The sequence below is a fragment of the Equus asinus genome, chromosome 9, assembly GCF_041296235.1.
Source record: "Equus asinus isolate D_3611 breed Donkey chromosome 9, EquAss-T2T_v2, whole genome shotgun sequence".
In the NCBI taxonomy this organism is placed as follows: domain Eukaryota; kingdom Metazoa; phylum Chordata; class Mammalia; order Perissodactyla; family Equidae; genus Equus; species Equus asinus.
In genome coordinates, this window is record NC_091798.1 from 15,111,451 (window position 1) to 15,133,438 (window position 21,988).

General features: G+C 46.3%; 1 protein-coding gene across 12 annotated transcripts in view; it reads right to left on the minus strand.

The window, feature by feature from the left end:
* Positions 1–241: 241 nt before the first annotated feature.
* Positions 242–21,988, minus strand: part of TENM2 (teneurin transmembrane protein 2) — a 1,160,613-nt gene continuing 1,138,866 nt past the window's right edge. For all 12 annotated transcript variants that reach the window (XM_070517111.1, XM_044777697.2, XM_070517110.1 and 9 more), the window contains 4 exons: positions 16,323–16,619; positions 12,812–14,426; positions 3,278–3,408; positions 242–1,674 (listed from right to left, as the gene is read on the minus strand). In XM_070517111.1, coding sequence (XP_070373212.1) covers positions 913–1,674; positions 3,278–3,408; positions 12,812–14,426; positions 16,323–16,619 — 2,805 coding nt within the window. In that variant the 3' untranslated portion in view covers positions 242–912. The remainder of the gene's footprint in view (positions 1,675–3,277; positions 3,409–12,811; positions 14,427–16,322; positions 16,620–21,988) is intronic.

Genomic DNA, 21,988 nt, shown 5'->3' on the forward strand with positions numbered 1-21,988 from the left:
ACGGAATCTAAACAGACTACACCCTGTGACTGCGTAGTACTGTCCACAATGGAATCTCCAAAGACAAAAAAGTATGAAATTTATCTGTAGTGATTATAGCCACCATTTTGAATTAAATTTTACACTCTGCGCTCAAATAAATTAGCTCAGGCCGGACTAAGTTGGGACCTGAGAGTTAAGTGCTGAACGGTATTATTTCGCTTTGATTTTTGATGATATTAATTTCCTTTTTTTTCTTGCGTTTTTGTTTTTTTTCCTTTAAAAAGTATTTCCAGTGCTCACTCTTCCACTTGTAACCCCTCCCTCCCCAGTCGCTACACACAAATCACCCCCAAAGTCGTGTTTTAAATGCACCTGTATTTGTTTAAACGAAAATGTCTGTATACTTATTTGTCCAACAAGCGGTCGGAATCGCTCTCCCCGGCCGGTCCGGTGATGCGCGCCCCCGCGATGTCTCTGCGCCGCTCACGTGTGAATGAGTGAGGTAATTGAAGATGAGGCCCTCTCCTCTTCATTTCTTCGTTTTTCCGTCGGTGTGTTTGTTTTGCTTTTTCGTTTTTTTGTTTTTTTGTTCTTTTGCTCCTTTTGGACATTTTGCGTCTCTTTTCTGCGTAGACCCAGAACAAGTGGGTCATATTTTAGGGGAACTTAGAACATGTGGTGTGTTCGTTCATCCATTCGTTTGTTTCGTTTTCCTCAGAATTTTCAGCCAGGCTTGAGTCTACTTCAGGATGTGGGACTTCTTGCTCGGACAGTAGCATTTGAACTCAAAAAATGTGAGCTTTCTTGCCACTTGGTATCCTAAAGCAGCCCGGCCGTAGTGCCCCTGTTACGTCTTCATCTCCTTAGGAGAGGAGATAACAGTTACTCCCGCTGAGCCATCCAGACAAGGAATGGCAGCAGATTATTTTGTTACCTCTTTCCCATCTCATTCTGTCTTAAAAACTGGATGTTGCTGCTACTGTCTGCAAGCTCTGGGTATTGCTCTACAGGAAGCACGTAATATCCCTCATAACCTTGCACACGTCCCGTGCTCAGGAGCTGCTGCTTCTCGCCCTCAGTCCACAGGCGGCTCCCCTCTCTCCCGTCCCTGGCTTTCTGCTGCTCCTTGGCCCAGGCGGTGCCCAGGGCCCTCTGTCTCGCCTGGTCCAGGACACGGGCCTTCTCTTCATCCAGGGTATCGGGAGTGAGGCCGTAGCGGATGCTGAGCAGCAGCGTGGAGTACTGGAATTCAATGTTGGTGAACCTTCGAGTCCTGCCGTTGACCAGCAGTGTGGGCTGCGACACGGTCACGTTCACCCCGTTCTCCAGCACCTTGCGGCCGATGGTGGTGCCCAGCGTGACCAGGTCACTGTCGGCCGAGCCGATCTTCACAAAGTAGTGGGTGTCCTTGCCCTCGATGCTGTAGTGCATCTTGTCCAGGTAGTAGGCATTGTTCAGCACGGAAGCTACCTTGCGACTGTCCTCGCTGGCGATGCTGGACACACCGGTGGTCACCCGCCCTTCTTTGATGGCAAACATGATGCCTTTGCCGATGATGGGTGTGGTGGTAGCAAACCAGTGGCCTGCTTTCTCTCGGATGGTGGCGTGGAGCTTTTTAGAAATGACCTGCCCTTCAAGGGCCATGAAGGCCTGATTGTGCCTTTCTGTTGTCTGCTGGACACCTGTAATGAGCTGTGGGCATAAGAAAACACAGAGAACTGAGAAGGTGGGCTGGGAAGCTCATTACAAAAGAGTCAGAAAGAGAAATGCTTGGACCCCTCTAGAAGAACTAGTCTGGGTCTGCAATGATATGGGCTAATATAGTCCTACCTTTTGGAACTACGACAGGCTGGCTGGTCTCCAGTGCTCTGATGGTACGGCCTGTGTGCCTTGTAACTGGGCCACTAACTAAAAAGATGATGATGCTGGCATCTGCACCCAGGCCTATCCACTTACCATGTCCCTCCATTATTGGAGAAGAGAGGGCCACTCTGCACTCTGATGGCTTGGCAGCTGCCTCGCACGGTTCAGACCCAGGGATATCCTGACCTGAAGGGCAGGGTGTGTGTTTGAGCAGCTGTGAACTCCGCTACTGTGACCTAGATTTCCTGGAGGTCAGTGCCCTGGATGTTCATTAACTTCCTTGGGTTAAGACCTTGTTTTTCAAAGTATGGCTAGCAGCAGAGGAATCACTGTGACCTACCCTGTTAGAGAAGCAGAATCTCAGACCTCACTCCAGACCTGCAGAGTCAGAAGCTGAACCTTCACAAGATACCCCAGGTGGTTTGTGTGCATATTCATGTTTGAGAAGCACCAGGCTAAGAGATTCTGGCTTCGTGAGCCAGAGGGAATATCCCTGGGCTTTGAGTCATTTGCTTTGGATCCTAGCCCTGGTTCTGCGGAGGGACGAAATCACCATTATCTCCTTGGCCTTGAGTTCTCCACTCACAAATTACAACTTGTCTCAATTGGTGGTTGGGGGACAGGCTGGGATAATGGAAGAGGCTGTGTTTGGGAGGTAATGGCACTTAGATAAATGAGAGAAATGATGGCTATTCATCCACTGAGTGGTCCCCAAGGGGCAGGACTGAGCAAATGCTGTTCTCAATTACCCAGCAGCTCCTCCTTGCCTCTCTCTAGTTATAGAGTCTGGACCATTATTCAGAGCAGCTGAGACCTTTCAAATTTTTATAGTGCTGAGAACTGGTTCTGTAGCAGGGTTTCTCTGGACAGTGGTACCCATTCCTCCCATCTGACGGAGGCAGAAGTCTCAGCTGCACTCAAATTGAAACTGACCACCCTTCCGTCGTCACTGAAAGACCCAAGCACATATGACATTCTGAAAACTCAATCTGTATACATTTGGGCCATAAAACGCTGAGGTTTTATGTGGGGCATAAAAACGTTCTTTAATGGGACAGAAACTGCAAACCATGGTTTTATTACATCCCATAAAAGCCAAAAGGGTTATGATCTTATAGGCAGTGCAGATGGTAAGTTGCTGCTAGATTTCTCTGTGCTGCTGTTAATCAAGGAGTGACTCAAGGGTATATAGTGAACAGATAATGATATTACAATTAAGGTAATAATTGAGGTTGGGAAGAAAGACGTGCTGCGCCAGACAAGTGACAGCACTGACATTTGCTTTCCTGGGAAGTCACAACGTTTCATGCACCTTTTATACCCAGCTCCAGTGTTTTCTCTTCTACTGACATGCCCTTGGCTCCCAGGTGGTTCTGTTTGCAAAAGGGAATGATGACAATCATTCGGATTCTTGGCAGGAACCTCCGCTTACCTGTCCATTCTCACTTGCTTGACTCTCTGACAATTCATAGGGAGGAGGCACGAAATACATTTTGGCTCTCGGGAAGCCAGGAATTATGTTGCTAAGCTGAAATCCAAACATCACAAGCCAGCTTTTCACATCTATGGTGGAAACAAAAATAAAGATTTCTGAAATCATGAGGGATGGAAAGCAACAGAGGATCTTGGAGAAAGAATAAAATAAAATGGGTGGTTGGGTGTGCGGTCCAACAGGAGCAGAAGGCAAGAGCTTGTGAAAGTCTCCTGCTCCAGACCCAGAGCTTCTTTACGTGGTTTCTAGGAAGTAGGTGTCCTTCCAACTAACCCGCACGTGGTGACTTAGAAGGCCAGTGGTGGAGTAAGGCAGACCTAGCTTCAAATTCCCTCGCTGTGTGACCGTGGGCAAATTCCTGTCCCTCTCGAAGCTTCAGGTTCCTCAGATGTGAATTGGGATAATAACTGTACCAATCTTATTGGGTTGTTGTAAGGATCGAAGGAGAAAATCCATGTAAAGTGCTCGTTACAGTGCCCAGTGCATGGATTGCTCAATAAATATGAACTCCTTTATTTGGCAAGTGTTTAAGGGAGCATCTAGTGTAGGCCAGTCAATGTGTTAGAAGCCAGAGATACAATGACCAACTAGATGGATAAGTGATGATTATTAACTCTGTGCAGGACATCTTGCGGGTGAGGTGCTGCACTGAGGCTGGCTCATTATGGAAAGGGGGTTCCAAGAGTGTATGGAATGCGGAGTCTTCTAGCTCCTGAGACACATTTCTCAGGTGCCTACTCTTCAAAGAAAGGCCAAGAGAGAGCTATGCATCCTCAGAGCAAGACTGACCTTCCCTCGCCCGGGGTCAAGATTGAATCCCTCACAATGGGAATTATATCTCCTGCCCCAAAGGTCCTACTCTCCACTGAATGGTCCAGGCTCTTGGACTAAGACCGTATCCCCCAGACACCTTGCCTCCTTCCACACTGAGCAACAGAGAGTCCTGGACATTCATCCCTTGCAACACAGCCTCACCCACACTGCTGGCCTAGAGTCCAGCAGGACTCACACCTTTATGCTCCTTATCTCTGTTTGTAACAGGCACCCCAATATCACGTGTTACCTCCCTTTTCCACTTCTCCCCACCTTCCAAAACACTTCCATCAGGCCCTCTGGAATTCTCATTCATCATCAGCAAAGCCCCCCATGTTGTCAGCCTCCTCTCAATGGCTCTAACTGAAACCCCCTTTCCTCTGAAGACTCTGGCCTCCCTGCTGCTTCTCCTAAAATTGAAGGATCTGGAGGGGCAAGCGCTTGTTGCAGTCATTGCTGACCCTGGGCCACTCGCCTGCATTTCTTGAGGCTTTTCTGCTCCACTGTCATTCTCTCCATCTTTGTTCCTGAACTCATTCTAAGTGATTTCATTGACTCTTCCAAGATCCTGGCCTCTTAGTTCCTTTGATGATCCTTACCCTACTCACTCTCATGCTCATTCTCTGGACCTTGTCATCGCCTATAATTCTGACCCCCCCATTATCTCAGTTTCATGCATGTCACCATCTGACCACCACCTGGACTCTTTCTAGTTTGCTCCTTTTTGTAACCTGACACCCATACTCCTTGATCCTCTCCCCTCCCTAGGATCTTCGATCCATCCTAAACTACCCCCGCCCCCCATCCCTCAACATCTTGGTCTCTATTCTTTTCTTACTTAGCCCACATCCCATGGCCAATCATTAGATTCATTCCCTTGTGTATATTCTCAGATCCTTTGCCCCTTTCTCACTTCATCACACTAGCTTGGTGAAACCCCAGTTCTGGTTAAATCCAAATCTTCACCTATTCTGTGTTTGTACCTGTGCAGCTGAATGTGGCTGGTGAAACGAATGTTACCTTGCTGACTGGTATCACTTTGAACTCCTAACCGTGAGCCCCAATTATGGCTTCCTGCTGCCTGACAATCTGACTACATTCCCCCTTCCATGCAGCCATCCTCCCATTCTCCTGAGGGATTTTACATCTTCTTCTCTCTCCTAAAACCTCCAGCACCTGCTTTCCTTCCTCACTCCAGCAGCTGACCTTGTTTCCTACTCTGCCGAGAAAACTGATACAGCCAGAGGGGCATCTCCCTAAACACATTTACTGGCTTCCCAGCCTCTGTACCCATATTCCCTGCCTTCCTCCTATTACTCTGGATGAACTAAGTCACCCTCCACGTGAGCACTAGGTCACATCCTTTCTTGCTCACTCAAGGACATCACTCCAGCAACTCTCTCTCTCTCCCCCATGTCATCAATTTATTCCTTCTTCTACTGGATAAAAACATGCTACTAAATGTCCACCTTAAAAAAATTCCTCTCTTATCCTTACTTCTTCCTTTAGCCCCTACCTATTTCTCACCCTCCTTTACAAAAACTTCTCAAACTCAAAATAATTCTCTATACTCATTGTCTCCCATTCACCTCTTTCCAATCAGGCTTTGAGTCCAACTACTCCACCGAAACCACTCTTGTCAAAGTTACGAATGATTCCTATGGTGCTAAGTCCAATGTTGATCATATTCCTCATCTTATTTGACCTATCAGAAGCATTTGACAAGCTGAACGCTCCTGCCTTTCTATTTTTTTGGCTTCTGGACAATACATTCGCTTGTCTGCCCTTCTCCTCCTTTAGTAGCCACTCCTTGTCCTTTTTTCATTCCTCCTCATTTCCCTGATCTCTTAATGATAGGACTCCCTGGACTCAGTCTGAGCTTTTCTACTCTATCTAATCTGCTCTCGCAAACATGGTGATCTTATCCAGCCTTAGGGCCCTAAATACCATCTATATGCTGATGCTGACTCCAAAATTTCTGTCTCCATCCTGGACTTCTCCCTGAATGCCAAACGTGTATATTTCATTACATTTCCAACTGACATCCAAAACTGAACAACAGATTTCATTACCAAACCTGCCTCACTCAGTCTTATCCATTCTAGGTAACGGCAACTCCATCCTTCCAGCTACCATCCCTGACCTCCTCCTTTTTCTCCCTCCCCACATTTAATCCATTGATAAATCCTTACCTTTTTTTTAATTGAGGTGAAATTCACATAACATAAAATTTATCATTTCAACCATTTTAAAGTGCACAATTCAGCGGCTTCCAGTACATTCACAATGTTGTGCAACCACCATCACTATCTAATTCCAGAATACTTTCATCACCCCCAAAAGAAAGGTCACATGCATTAGCAGTCACTCTGCAGTCTCCTCTCCTCGCAGCCCCTGACAACCACTAATCTCCTTTCTGTCTCTATGGATTTGCCTATTCTGGACATTTCATATAAATGGAATCTTACAATATGCGGCCTTTTGTGTCTGGCTTTTTTTACTTAGCAAGCTTTCAAGGTTACTCCATGTTGTAGCACGTATCAGTACTTCATTCCTTTTTATGGCTGAAAAATCTTCCATTGTCTGAATATACTGCATTTTGTTTATCCGTTCCTCAGTTAATGGGATTTAGGTTGTCTACGCTTTTCTTTTTACTATTACAAATAATTATGCTATGAACATTCACGTAAAAATTTTTGTTTGAAAACCTGTTTTCGATTCTCTTGCATATATATGTAGGTGTGGAATTGCTGGGTCATATGGTTAAATTCTTTACTTTTACTTTTAAAATAGATCCAGAATCTGCATCTACTTCTCGCCACTTCTGCCACCTCAACCCTGGCCTATCATCTCTCACATGGACTTTTAGCTGCCTCCCTGCTTCCACCTCCCTACCCCACGTACCTTATCAGCACTGCAGCCAGAACAAGCCTGTAAACAGGGAGCAGGCCATGTCATTCCTCCACTCAGAACGCTCCAAGGATGCCCCATTTCTCTCAAAGAAAAGCCAAAGTCCTTCTAATGGTCTGTAAGGACCCTCACATGTTCTCTCTCTGACCTCATTTCTCTACTCTCTCCCTTGCTCACTCAGCTCCAGCATCCTGTGCTATTTCTCGAATATTCCAGGTACACACTCATCTCAGTAACCTCTCTGCCCAGAGTATGCTTCCCTAAAAGTATTTTCTGGCTCTCTCACTCTCTTACCTCTTTCAAATCTTGCTCAGTTGTTGTCTCTGAAATACAGCCAACCCCAACCATTACCCGTACCACATTTCCAGCCCCAATCCCAAGTCCCCTTACTCTGTTAACCCCACCCCCCAAAAAAACTCCCCAGTAATCACGTTCTAACATGCTGTATCTTTTGTGCATTCATTATATTTATTGTTTATGGTCTGTCTCCTTCACACAGAATGTAAGTTCCACCAGGCAGGGAGTTTAAAATTCGGTTTTATTCACTGATGTTCCCCCAAGCCCTACAAGAATGCCTGCCACAAAACAGGTGCTCAATAAGTATCCATGGAATGAATGAGTGAGTGAACGAACACCGAACACGTGTGGCAAAAGCTACCCTGAGCAGTGTAAGTGTGACAGAGGAGCTGTCCGCCCCTGCCTGAGAACACACTTCAGAAGGGGCTAAGGAAGGTAGGTCCCTCTGCCCTGGGCCTGTCGTAAGGGATTTAATGTTGACTTTGCTACTAAACATACAGGCATAGAAGAACCCTCTAATGAGAGGGAGTCTGGGGTCCATGGTGCAGCCATTGGCCTTGGGCACAGACTGGTTCCTTGAACCTGTGCCAACTACACATATTAGTGATAGCCCATTTAAGAGTCTTTTAAGAATACAGGCTTGAAATTGCCTTAAAAAGTGTGTCAGCATCAAGCAGAGAGAGGCCTGGCTTTAGTTCACCAACAATCACATATTTATGGAGCACGTGTTTTGTGCCAAAAGGGTGCTAGGGGCTGTAGAGTGTGGGTTTCCCAACTTTGGATATTCATGGTCACTTGCCACGATGGTTTTGCCATATCCAGGTATCACCTGTATTAGTATTTACTTCCTGATTTTTAAAAACTAAATTTGTCTTTCCCACTTCAGTAAATCCATTTTAAAGAAGAAACTTCTGGCACTACCGCAAATGGGAAAGCGGACTCACTGGATGCAGGCAGAAAATAGCAGTAAAATTCAAACAAAGAAAAAAAAGCAATGCCATTAAATTAGAGCATGATTTTGTTCCCTGCTACTGAGGGAGTCTTAGACCTGCTTTCTCCCTAAAATAGGGAGATTAGAAGTGTCAATGAGGTGTTAAATACATACCAGCATCCAGTGGGGACTTTCTCCTAGATTTACTATAAAGAGCTCTGAAGAGAGACTTTCTCCACCTGTGTTTCCATTATTTAACACCCCATCTGCACACCAAGTAAAGTCATCCCGTCTGCCACCAGGGGTACACACGATATGGAGGGGACCTCAAGAAAGGCAAGAGAGGGCTTTGCCCTCAGAAGACTCTCCCCATCCTGATCTTTTCCCTGCAGGGATCCCTCCCTAAGACCCGGAGTGGGGGGTCGGGGAGGGGTGGGGTAGATGTTAAGAACATCCCTGCTTCTGAGACCAGAAATTTTAATGGCCGCTCCCATGAACTGTAATAGCTCATCTCACCTCCCCCCCACTTTTTTTTTTTTTTTAAAGTTTCTAACACGGCTTGGTTTCTGAGTTTAAACCTATTCTGAGATGTTTATTCGACAGGTTCCCTAAACCATCTGTGAGAGGGAGCCTCTGAGGCAGGAGCTGGCGAGGTGGCCCCTCCTAATAGCTCATTACTCCTCACTCCTGTTCCTCCGGCCTGTGATTATGTTGCTACTGCCACCGAAGCGCTCTCTCTGAAAACACTGTCAGCACAGCATCTTAGGTGTTAAGTGTAGACATGAGAAGAGGGTAATGTGAGAAGGAGGCTGTGCCTTCCTCCTCACTTGGGGAAATTAAACTCCACAAAATCTGACTATGTGCTCACGTATGCCTGGGATTTGTGACCCCAAAACTGCCAGGGAGAAGGGGTGGGGAGAAATAAGGAGTCCTTGTGGGTGACATCTAGGAGGTTCGCTTGACTCAAAATGCGTCTGGGGTTTCTGGTTTGCCCAAGTAATGCCACTCAGAGCAGAGTTTGGACCTGTTTCAGAGCAGATCTGGAGACCCCACCCCACATTCCCCAGAAAATTACGTAACGATGACGTCTCCATTCTTCATTTGCAAACTCCCATCTCCAAGTCCATAGCAGCTTATAAATAACACACGCGTTCCTGCCATTTATTAGACTTCGAGCTGTTCAAGGCGCTTTACACCTCACGATTCATCTACTTTTTACAACCTCATGGGGTAAGTGCTATTATTATCACCATTTTGCTGATGAAGAAACTAAGGCTCAGAAAGATTAAGACATTCATCGAAGTTACACAGCAAGTGATTGGCAAGCCCAGGACTGGTGTCTTGAGATGTACTCAGGTGCTAACATCATAAGGAACCGGTCTGAGGACAGGCCAGGCTTGGGGCTGGCAAAGGTCCTGGTCTGTCCAGGACCGAGGAGTTTCCTGCGATGCTAAAAGCAGAGAAGACTGGAGCGCTGCAGGCTGTTTGGAAGGGAGTCTGTCTCCCTGTCTGTCTTTTACATCCTTTCCTCTAATAACTTTTTATCACAGATGTATCAGTCATCAATATATTACCTTAAAAAATAACTGTTAAAAAGGGTGCTGCTTTGGAGCCCAAGAGCGGGAGGAACCACTTCTGGCCTCCTTCACCCGCTCTGGGCAGCTACACCTCTGTTCCAACCCGGGCGTCCTGGAGTTCCTCCCGGGTACTCTACACTGCTCCCCTTTGTGCCAGCTTTCTTGGGGGAAACAGAACCTCCTCCAGCCTCAGGAGCCGCCTCCTGCTTTCAGAGAGCTCTGTCTCCAAACAGCAACGATGCTTTTGAGCACCGGAGAGAGAAGGTTCTGTTCTCGGCAGTCCTCCTCACTACATCTTAATTACTTCTTCTACTTAAACTGTGAGTGGCAAGTTCAACCACTCTGCTGTCTCCTAAGTGATAAATTAAGACTAATTTAGATGGGTTTACAGATTAGCCAACATTCGCAGAGCGGAGAATGATTTGGTGTTCTCTGCTGGGGTCCACTCTCCAGGGGTCATCTCCTCCTTGAACGGGCAGCAGGTGTGGACTGGTGCCTGGTCTGACTCTCTTCTCTACCCAGCACCCCTCTCCCCAGCTGCCACCTCAGACATCAGTGCTATGCACGCGGCTCCTCGAACACCACCTTTTATTTTAGACTCTTTCAAATGGTTTTGGGATTCGATTTTGTTGGACTTAGTTCAACTTGATTTGATTCCCATTTACTGAGCCTCCATGAAGCGCTGGAATGAGGAAAGCCATCTTGCTATTCAGAAAACTCTGCTGATTTTTTTTTTTTCTTTCCCTTTTCAGGAGGACCAGGAAAGTAGCTGAGGGGGTGAGTTGACTGTGCTCTGTGAACGGCTGTGTTTGGGCCTTGGCAGCTCTAGGTGTCTGTCAGCCCACGCGGAGGGCTTTCTTTGTATTTGCCTCTGGCTGATTCATCTCTAAGGCATCCAGTGCCAAGGGGCGCTTTGGGAAGCACATTCTGCAGGATGAGGGGCGTCTTCTCGCATGGCTAAGATAGGCATGGTCTGCCTCCCCATTCACACTGCTTCCTCTCTCTGGAACATTCTTCCTCTCCCTCCCCCTTCATAAAGGTCTTTGCTCACATGCTACATCCTCAGAAAGGCCTCTGCGAGCACTCTAAATAAAGGAGACACTGCCCATCACTCTCTGTCTAACCCCTTCTCCTATTTTATCTTCATAGCACTTATTGTTGCCTGGAACTATATACATATGTGTGTGTGTGTGTGTGTTTTCCTGAGAGGTCTTTTAATTTGAAACTGCAGTGACCTGGGGGACAAAAGTCATGCTAAGCCATGAGGAAGAGAGGAAGCCCTGGCAGAGTAGCATGGCCTGGCCTCCTGATAAGGTACATGGGGAAGAACAGGAGGGAACTGGCTTGGCCATGGCTCCTGGCTCAAAAGGTACCAGCTGCTTCAGTTGTAGGGGGATGCTGGGTTCAACTTCAAATGCTCTGGAACTTGTCAGTGAGGCACAGCTTCGCTGCAAGTTGATCTTTAAGGTTATCTATTTCTTCTGCAGCACGGGACATCAAGGGCAGTGCTGTGCTCCAGATAGCTGCTGCTTCCTTCTCTATCTTGGGGATGGACAAGTGACACCAGTTACCTCAGGGTAGGGGCCCTTTGGGCTTGATGCCTCCCAGGCCTGGCCAAGAGCTGTGAGTCTCCTGGAATTTGAGGGGCCTTGGACTTGGAGTCCCCACTGTTGCTCTTCTCCAATGCCTGGACAGGTGAGGTGGCAGTGGCTTCCTTGCTGAAGGTTGATGTCTTTGGATCCATCTATCTATCAATCCATCCATCCTGATTTCTTTGCTTTTTTCCTCTGAGGACAGGGACTTTATCTTGCTCTCTGCTGCATCTAAGTACTTAGTATGTGTTAGATGCTGTGAAAATATTTGTTGAATGGGTGAACGGCTGATGGATGGAGATGGATGTGGATGGAATGGACAGGGACCCTCATTTTACCAATTTCTCACTTAACATGAGGAAGTAGATTATTTGCCTTTGTTGACCCCTCTATCTATATCCCCTCTACAATTTCCTATGTCCTCTGACTTTTGCTCATAGCTTTTCTTCAGCTTTGAGCTCATTTCTGCCAACCAAGATCCCTTTCATGCTCAGGCCCAGTTTGACAAGGACCCTTCTGTTATATGTCAAAAATTTTCAAATCTGAAGTCATCTACACACACACACACACACATGCGCATCTTTGAGAGAAGGGTGTTTGTCTTGTTCACCATTATATCCCAAGAATCCAGCATGACAACATTCTATAAACGCTTGTTGAACAAATAACTGAACAGACAGCTATATGGCAGCACAGACTTAATTCTGCTTTGCCTTATCATTGGTTATTTGTATTTGTATCCTGCCAGCCTGGTTGTGAGGTCAACAACTGGGTCTTAGTCATCTCAGAACCTAGCTAACTCATTGCTTCACTAGTAGTGATCATCTTAATAACATGAGCGGATAACCTTTTGTGAACATGCACTGTCTAAGTGCCAGGCGCTAGACTTTGCCTACAGAAGTTCATATACTTCTCGTGGTCACTCTATGGGGTGGCTTTATCAGAGCCCTTCACAGACAAGGGGACTACAGCTCAGAGAGATTGGACAACTAGCCCAAGGTCCTCTGGCTTATAAATGGAAGAGAGAGAACTTGCACCAGGTATTTCTGACACCACAGTCTCACTCTTTCCCCCTTTATAAGGCTGCTTTCCTCGATTAGGGTAGGAAGGACTCTTTTAAAAGTTATTTTAACTGAAGGAACTTGAAAATGGTCAGGGCATCTTCAAACAGATCTGATGACTGCTGTGTGCTGCTGCCATTTGACTGTTCTAGATACCGTACCGTGCGGTGTTTACAGCTCTCCAGGATTCTCCTAGCGACAGAGATAAGACCTTTTTTCAAAGTTCCCGACAGTCTACCAGGACAACCACCCCACTGGGAGCCACTGCCCAACTGAGGTGGCAAAGTCCTCACCTGTCACGTAGTTCTTCAAGTCCAGCTCATTGCTGAGAGGATTGTTGCTCTTGAACATATACAGGTTAAAGGGGGCCGGCTCCTTGCCCACATTTTTCCACACGGTATAGTCCGGAGAGGTCCATCGTCCTGCTAGCACGTCATAATCACGCTGAGTGAAGTGGACCAGCTTGGTCAAGGGATCATAGAGTCCCCCATGGAAGCCAATGACCATCTGGAAGTCAGGGTTGGAGTCATAATAAATCTCCCCATAGGCTGTGTACTGCAACTGTTTGATCATGAGACCGTTGATGCTGAACACAGCCAGGGGAGTCCCCGTGTTATCCGAGGCAACATAGTACTCCTCCCCACTGCTGCTCTCCATGGCAAAGAGGTGACCTTGGAGGTCATAATAGAGTGAGGTTATCTCCGAGTTGGAGTGATTGTAGACATGGGTGATGCGAGTCGGGTTGTGGAGGTCGGAGTAGAAATACTGCAGATGGTGGCCCAGGTTGGTCTTGTAGGAAGCCCGCCGCCCCACACCATCGTAGCGGTACTGGACACTCCACCCACTGGCCTTGTTGTAGGCTCTCGTCAGGAGGCCCTTGGAGTTGTACTCAAAGATGTCAGCACCCCGCTGGCACAGATAGCCATCATCGTCAATTTTGTACTGCACATCACCGAGTCTGGTTATCCGATCCCGGAGGTCATAGCGCAAGGGCATAAGGCGCACACTATTGCCTGGGTTTAGCAAGTGGAGGTTCCCATTGAGGTCATAGCTATAGCGCCAGGTTGGGCGGTCATTGACGGCCACACTCTGGAGCTGCCCATCTCCATCATAGTCATAGGTGTACTTAGTGGTGTTGGCATAGGGCCCCAGTTTTAGCTCCCTCTTGATCACCCTTCCCATGCTGTCATACTGCACTGTCATCCAGTACATGAGGGACCGGAACATCTCGTACTGGACTTCCTTGATCCTCCCATGGGTGTCAAAGTGTTTGCTGAGGGTCATCACAGCGGTCGTGATGATCTGGTTGATATCATAATAGATGACTCCAAACTTGCCAAAGTGTTCCACCTTGCCGGAAATCTCATCATAGCGGTAGAGGTCAACAGGAAGGGGAGTCTCACTTATGACGGGCTTGATGCTTGCGATCCTGAAGCTGTTGTCATGATAGGTGTAGTCAAACCTGGCGTTGACCATACCTTCCTCGGAGAACCTGTAGATCTGCTTGTCCACAAGTGGGCCAATCTTCCGGTACCTGATGGTGCAGGAGAAGCCCCCACTTTGAAGGTTGACCATTTTTAAAACACCAGTGGTCTCGTCATAACCAAAAGTGACAGCAGTACTGTCATAGACAATCTCTGATAACTTGGAGAGTTTTCCATACTTGTAGAATACCTGGCGCCCAGTGCCCAAAAAGGACGTCTTCAGGATGCGGCCATCATCACTGTAGTCAAAGATGACCGAAGCATTGCTTTCAGGCGGGTTGTAAATGTTGCGGATGTAGCCAATGGAGGTGTGGGTAGACATGCTGTGCCGGGCGACGCTGGGCATGGTGACGGCATGGAGACGCTCGGAGGAGTCATACTCAAAGATGTACTGACGCTGACTCTGAAGCAGGAGGACCATGGACTGGAGGAAGGAAAGGGGAAAGGAACACATGAGTTAGCTCTTTAGGACTAAGCACTCAAATGGACAGAATTTATTCCATTTCCCTAAACGTCAATTCAAAAGCCATGAAGGATGGGGACGTTTAGACCAGAGATAACGAGTAGATTGATGTCATTGGGCGTGCCAACTCTGATGGATCATGGCGGCTGCCTGGATCAGTGCTTCCCAAATTGTAATATGTATGTCAAGTACCCAGGGATCTTGTTAAAAGGCGGATTCTGGGGCCAGCCCACTGGCATAGTGGTTAAGCTTGCGCACTCCACTTTGGCAGCCTGAGGGTTGGGATCCTTGGCGTGGACCTACACACCACTCATCAAGCTGTGCTGTGGTGGCATCCCACGTAGAAAGTAGAGGAAGATTGGTACAGATGTTAGCTCAGGGAAAATCTTCCTGAAGCAACAAAAAGAAGATGATTGGCAACAGACATTAGCTCAGTGCCAATCTTCCTCACCAAAAAAAAAAAAAAAAAAGGCAAATTCTGATTCAGTAGTTTGGCATGGGGATAGTGAGGGAGGCAGCCTGAGAATCTGCTTTTGTAACAAGCTCCCAGGTGCTGCTGATGTTGCTTGCACCATACTTTGAGTAGCAAAAGCTTGAAGGACTAAGGTGAGAGGCATTGACCTAGCCTCTAGGCTCAATAACAAGAAATCCTGAGGCTGTTTAGAAATGACTACCACTGGCTCAGCAGAGAACAGGTATAACACACACACTTTCTTTTTGCCATCTTTGATTAAATCTAAAAAGAAAGCACGTCCTCCATTTAGAAGCTACTGAAAAGATTCAATAACCTAGAATCATTGATTCTTTGGGAAAATAATGGCCTCACAATTGAGGCAATTGGGAGATTCTTGCCTCCCCTGGTCAACCATCCTAGTATTTTATGGCATGATGAGAACAATATTCAGGAAGGACCAAAGGCACAGCAGCCCGTCTCTTGCAGAGGGGGTAACAGCTCTGCAAGTGACTGCTGTAATGAGGAGGCAAGAAAGGAAGAAATAGAAATGGACCTGTGTCAAGGTGAGTCGAGGTGAGAGGCCCAAGCTGAGCTAGATGACTAGGGCAGTCTTCAAAAGCCTTGTCTTGTGCCCCAAAGGGATCTTTCTCTCTCTCTTTTTTTTTTTTTTGGTGAGGAAGATCAGCCCTGAGCTAACATCTGTTGCCAATCATCCTGCAGTTTTGCATGTGGGATGCCACCACAGCATGGCTTGATGAGTGGTGTATAGGTCTGTGCCCACGATATGAACCCATGAACCCCGGGCGAAGCAGAGCATGTGAACTTAACCACTATGCCACCAGGCTGGCCCCAGGATCTCTTTATACTGCGGCTCCAACCTGACCTTTTCTGACAGAGACCTAAATCTGGCAGTTTTGGACACAGGGAATTACGTAGAGAGAATCTGTTGGCTGGTGCAGCCAACAGGCCAAGCAGGAGGGTGCTGCTCTGTGTGTTCAAAGAGTTTTAGGCAAATTTCCCTACCCTGATGGCATAATTTCGGGCAAGGCAGAAATGAATCACTGCGTTTCCAGTTCACAGTAATGACCAGCCACGCTGCCAGTGGGATGATTCTGGCCCCTTCAACAGCACTTTTTTTTTTTTGGAATAAAATCAGATAACCCATCCTTTTTGCCATTTCTGAGTGTCTAGCACTTTTTTTTTTTTTTTTGCTTTTCACGGTAATGGTGCTGAGCTATGAATAACATTGTCCTTCAGATTTCCTCCCTCCCAGTGAGGATGGGAGCGTGAGGGAAGCCCTTGCAGGGTCAACTGAAGATGTTAAAACGTCTTACGGCAGAGCGCATCAGGTCAGCTTACAAAGAGCAGCGCGAATTAAAGGACGCCACGGCGGCAGCACCCACCTTGTCCAGGTAGGAGTAGCTCCACACCTTCCCGTCGGCAAACATCCGGGACACGATGCGGCCTTGCTTGTCGATGTCCGTCCTCTCGCTCATGGCCCCGCGCTGAAGGCCAGCCAGCCGTCCGTTGAAGAAGTAAGAGACATTGACGGCTGCCAACCCACTGCTGGGGAGCCACAGGAAGGGGCGGCCCACCTGGTCGTAAATGATCCTCAGAGTGAACTTCCGGTGATCATCATAGATCTTTTCCGTCCGAATATTCCGGTCGTAGTCAATGGACAAAAGATTTCTACCATGCACCTAGGAAAACACAACGGGTCTGGTGTGAAAGATGGCACCTGCACGTGTTAGCTCAGGTTCCTACGGAGGACATGGCTAGCATGGCCAGGGCACAAGTATGTGTTGGAAGAAGAAATAACCCTGAAGTTATTCAGAGGGGTGCTTTCTAAACTCCTTTACACCAATGGTACACATAGAAAATGGCAATATTTGTAGGGTGCACTAGAATACAGAAATGAGGCTGCTTATGGTCAGAGATGACTGATCTGGGCATGGCTGCCATGAACGGTTATGTAGGCTGTGCACTGCACAATGACAAGGGGTGTCATCATATTGCAGAACACTGTGCAGTGCACAGATTACACAGCCATCCCTGGACCCTGGGGTTCTGACAGCCCTGCCTGGCCACCCTGGGGGGCAAGAGACTTTGTATGTTTGCACATTATAAGCCTTTTATGTCACATCATCGGCTGAGTAGCTAATGATCTTTAAGAGCAGGTGCCAAGATTTCTTCTGAAGCCTCAAGTGAAAGGTCCCTAGGGGGGGTGGGGAGGAAGTCCTAGAAATCCATATTTTACAGAGATCTGGGCATATAAGGCTCACTCCTATGTGGATTCTTTACTTCCATCTAGAGAGAAATCTTGCCACCGTCAAGGACGCAAGACATCACTGGGGAGACCTCGGTAGGGCTGGGGAATTCCAACAAAGGGAAGAACTGATGTACTTAGAGTTGAAAGGAATAGCGGAACCAGACATAATTTAATATTTATTTAGACGTTGATCTGATGAGAGAAGAGAGCCTGTCCCAGAAGGCAGAGCTGGGGGACTAGACTCTGGTTAGGGGCACAGGAGAGGGACTCTCAAGATTCAGAGATTCATTCTGAGTGGATGGCCGGAAGCGAATAAAATGAGGCCAGCTCAGCCCAGGCTCTTTCAACATAACTGATGCAAATCCAGATGTCCCTGGGGTGAGCGCTGAAGGCGAGGGAAGATGTAGACAGGCAGAAGGAAGAGGTATGAGAGATGTCTGTTATTTCCTCACCGTACCCTAATAACTCATTAGCACTTAATGACAATAATGATGAGGATGGTAATAGTAACATTGACATGTGCTGAGGGCTAGTATATACAGGCATTGTGTTAAGCAATTTGCATCTATTATCTGATTTGATGCTCACAAAGACCACTTGATAAATGACGAAACTGATTCTGAACCAGAGAGGTTAGATACTTGCTCAAGGTCACACAGCAATGAAGTGGTAGGATTGGTCTGGAACTTTGGTTTTTAGACTTCAACCAGTTAGCCACTTAGACACTTAACCAGGTTTATTGCTTCCTGTGCTATATATGCATTGAGTGCCCTGAGATGTGTCAAATGAGGAAGAGACTGTACAGCATGGCCACAGCCCATGAGGGCTCCATGTTGCAGCTTTGTGGGAAGATGAGGGATAATTCTAATACCACAGACACCTGTATTCTGAGGAGCAGCATCGTAGCCAGGTAAAGAACTACGTTTCACAGCTGCTTTTGGAGACAGGGGTGGCTAACACAATGTAAGTGGTGGTTGTTGGCTGGGTCTTCCGGGAACCCTGAAGGAAGCTGACTCAGCTAAGAAGTACGCACCCTTTTGTTCGTCCCACTTTCCTCCTTTTTCTCAGTGGAATGTGGATGTGATTACTGGAGCTCCAGCGTTCACCTTGTGAATATGGGGTGACTTTGAGGATGGAAACCTCAAGGAGGATGGCTTATCCAGAGAAAAAGAGTCTAGAGCCCTGTTGCTCTAGGTGTCTTCTTTGGTCATCCCTACCAGCCACGAATTTCTTACCTCTAGACTCCTTTTAGGTCATAAAAAATAATAAGCCGATCTCTTGTTTAGACTCTTGTTATTTCTGATCTCTGTTACTTAGCATTTGAAACGCATCTAAACTGAAACGAGTCCCTGAGGCTTTGACAGGTACTGTGCTCGGTACTTTACAAGCCTGATCCCAGTTTAATTCTCACAACAGAGGTAGAAATTACTTTAGATATGGGCAATTGAGTCAGAGGGGGTTAGACAGTTAGACAAGTGGCAGAGGCTGGATTTGAACCCTGGACTACTGGATTCCCCAAACTACTGCTGTTGCTATGGAGTCATCCCAGAGAGAAGGGGATAGAACATTTAGAAAAGAGGAAGCACCAGAGCATGGAGACAGGAACAAAGGTGGTGAGTTCTTGGGATTATAAGGAAACCTAACTTCCAGTGGAAGATTCATATCCTTAAACTTGCAGCAACTGGGAAGAACAGTCAAGAAGGCAAAGGGAGAGTGGTGGGATTTTTTTTTTTTTTAACAGGTCCAAAATTTAATGCTGTCAGAATTATTGGGGCTCTTGATCCCAAATCAGAGTCACCATATCCAGAGCAAAGCACAGCTGGGGGCAGAAAGATCATCTCCTTTGGAAACAGGAGTTGGGCCATGTCGGCTTGCTTCATTTGGGACCACTGCAGAAGGCTACCAAGATAAGATTCTCGAAACTACGTGTTTGAGAATTTCAGTTCAAGACCTCACCAACATTCCACTGGCAGAATGAATGATGTGGCGACAACGAGGAAGGATTTTCAGGGTTTCCTGAGCCAACTGCTGGAGACCCTCCATCATGCCTATGTATTTCCCATCTCCTCGGCCATCCTTCTCTCCTCCTTCCCTTTCCTTATTTTTTTCCCTTTCTGCTTCTCTTTGCTAATATGCCCCAGTGCATTTATTATTTATTGAACATTAAATCTCTGTTAATGTCAGGTGTGGTGCCTGCTCTGGAACGCAAGGGTGAGCAATACCAACACAGCCGTGTGTCCCGAGAATTTGGGGTGGGCTTAGCCTGTTTCCAGCACCGCCTTGTTTTATCTTGTTTAATCTTCACAACGGCATTCCCAGGCAAGCACTATTATTATCTCCATTTTACATGCAAGGCGCAGACAGGTTGAAGCGCCCTGCTCAGGCTTACACAAATAGGAAGTGGTGGAGCCAGGATCCTAACCCCGAGCTCACTGTCTTCACCCCTAAGCTGTCCTGCCTCTCCCCGCTTGCCTCTCCATCAGGCGTGCAGTTCTAAGCCACCTGGGATGCGCTCTCAAAGCACCGCTGCTGGGCCGACCCCACAGGTGCTGCATCAGCCCCACAGGGCTGCGTGATGCTGACGTGTACTCTCAGTTAAAATACACTGTGTGATATAAGGCCCTGTCTTCGGTTACCTGGGAGAGTCCAGCAGGCAAATCACATATATATATATAAAACCATAATATAATCATATGTGTGTGTGTGTATATATGTACATATATGTATGTATCTGTGTATACATGAATATATACTAACATGTAATCATGGGAGAGACCAACATGTAAATCATATACAGGCATACTTCATTTTATTGTGCTTCGCTTTATTGCACTTTGCAGATATTGTTTTTTTTTTTTTCGAGGAAGATTAGCCCTGAGCTAACATCTGCCACCAATCCTCCTCTTTTTGCTGAGGAAGACTGGCCCTGAGCTAACATCCATGCCCATCTTCCTCTACTTTATGTGGGACACCTGCCACAGCATGGCTTGACAAGGGGTGCGTAGGTCCACACTTGGGATCCGAAGTGGCAAACCCCGGGCCACCGAAGCAGAACGTGTGAACTTAACCGCTGCGCCACTGGACCGGCCCCATCAGATATTGTTTTTTATAAATAAGACTCCATCAGCGAAAAGATTATGACTCACTGAAGCCTTAGATGATGGTTAGCATTTTTTAGCAAAAGAGTGCTTTTAAATTAAGGCATGTACATTGTTTTTTAGACATAACGCTATTGCACACTTAAGAGACTACAGTATAGTGTAAATATGTCTTTTATATGCACAAGGAAACTAAAAAATTCATGTGACTCACTTTATTGTGATATTTGCTTTACTGTGGTGGTCGGGAACCGAATCTGCAATCTCTCTGAGATATGCCTGTCTGTAAGCATGACTATCATTGCAACAACTGTATTAGTATGTGAGGGTGCTGAGGTTGCAGAAAGAACTGAATAGTGGACAAGTACAAAAGACGGGTCCCCAACGTCGGACTGCCACCATGTGGGTTTGTTGCTACTATTTAGAGCTGACAAGGCCTCTCACCTCTGGCCTGGGTGCACCAACCATAAAGAAGTCACAGGTGCTAAACATGAGCTATTGATAATTTAAGATGGGATCTGATTCCCAAATTCACATACCCCCGGGAACGGGATTTTGTTATAACACTGGTTTGAGTTAACTTCAAAAAAAATTTCCCAGTTTTACTGAGATACAATCGACATACATCACTGTGTAAGTTTAAGGTGTACAGCACAATGATTTGACCTACACATAGGGTCATACCTCACTTAACGACAGTGATACGTTTTGAGAAATGCATCAGGCAATTTCATCGTTGTATGAACATCATACAGTGAGTGTACTTACATAGACTTAGATGGTATAGCCTATAACACATCTAGACTACATTTTACTAATCTCATGGGACCACCGTTGTATATGTGATCCATTATTGACTGAAACGCTGTTGTGTGGCACATGACTGTGAAATGATTACCGCAGTAAGATTGGTTAATGTCTATCATCTCATGTAGATACAAAAGAAAAAAAAGAAAACCCAGCATTTTTCTCCCTGTGATGAGGACTCTCAGGATTTATTCTCTTAACTTTTCTGTGTATCATACGGCAGTGTTAGCTATAGTTATCATGTTGTACATTACACCCCTGGTACTTATTTATCTTATAACTAGAAGTTTGTACCTTTTGACCACCTTTCTCCAAATCCCTCTCCGCCCACCCCCTGCCTCTGGTAGTTACAAATCTGAGCTCTTTTTATGAGTTGTTTTTTTTTTTAAGATTCCACATATAAGTGAGATCATATATTATTTGTCTTTCTCTGACTTATTTCACTTAGCATAATGTCCTCAAGGTCCACCCATGTTGTTGCAAATGGCAGGATTTCCTCTTTTTTATGGCTGAATAATATTCCATTGTATATATATACTACAATTTCTTTATCCATTCATCCAACCAATAGACACTTACATTGTTTCCATGTCTTGGCTATTGTAAATAATGCTGCTATGCACGTGGCGGTGCAGATAGCTCTTCAGATATATTCCCAGAAGCGGAATTGCTGGATCATATAACTATATTTTTAATTCTTCAAGCATCCTCCATACAGTTTTTCATAGTGGCTGTACTAATTTATCATCCCACCAAGAGTGCATAAAAGTTCCCTTTTCTCCACATCCTTGCTAACATTTGTTATTTCTTATCTTTTTGATGATGGCCATTCTAATAGTCTTGAGATAATATCTCATTGTGGTTTTGATTTGCATTTCCCTAATGATTAGTGATG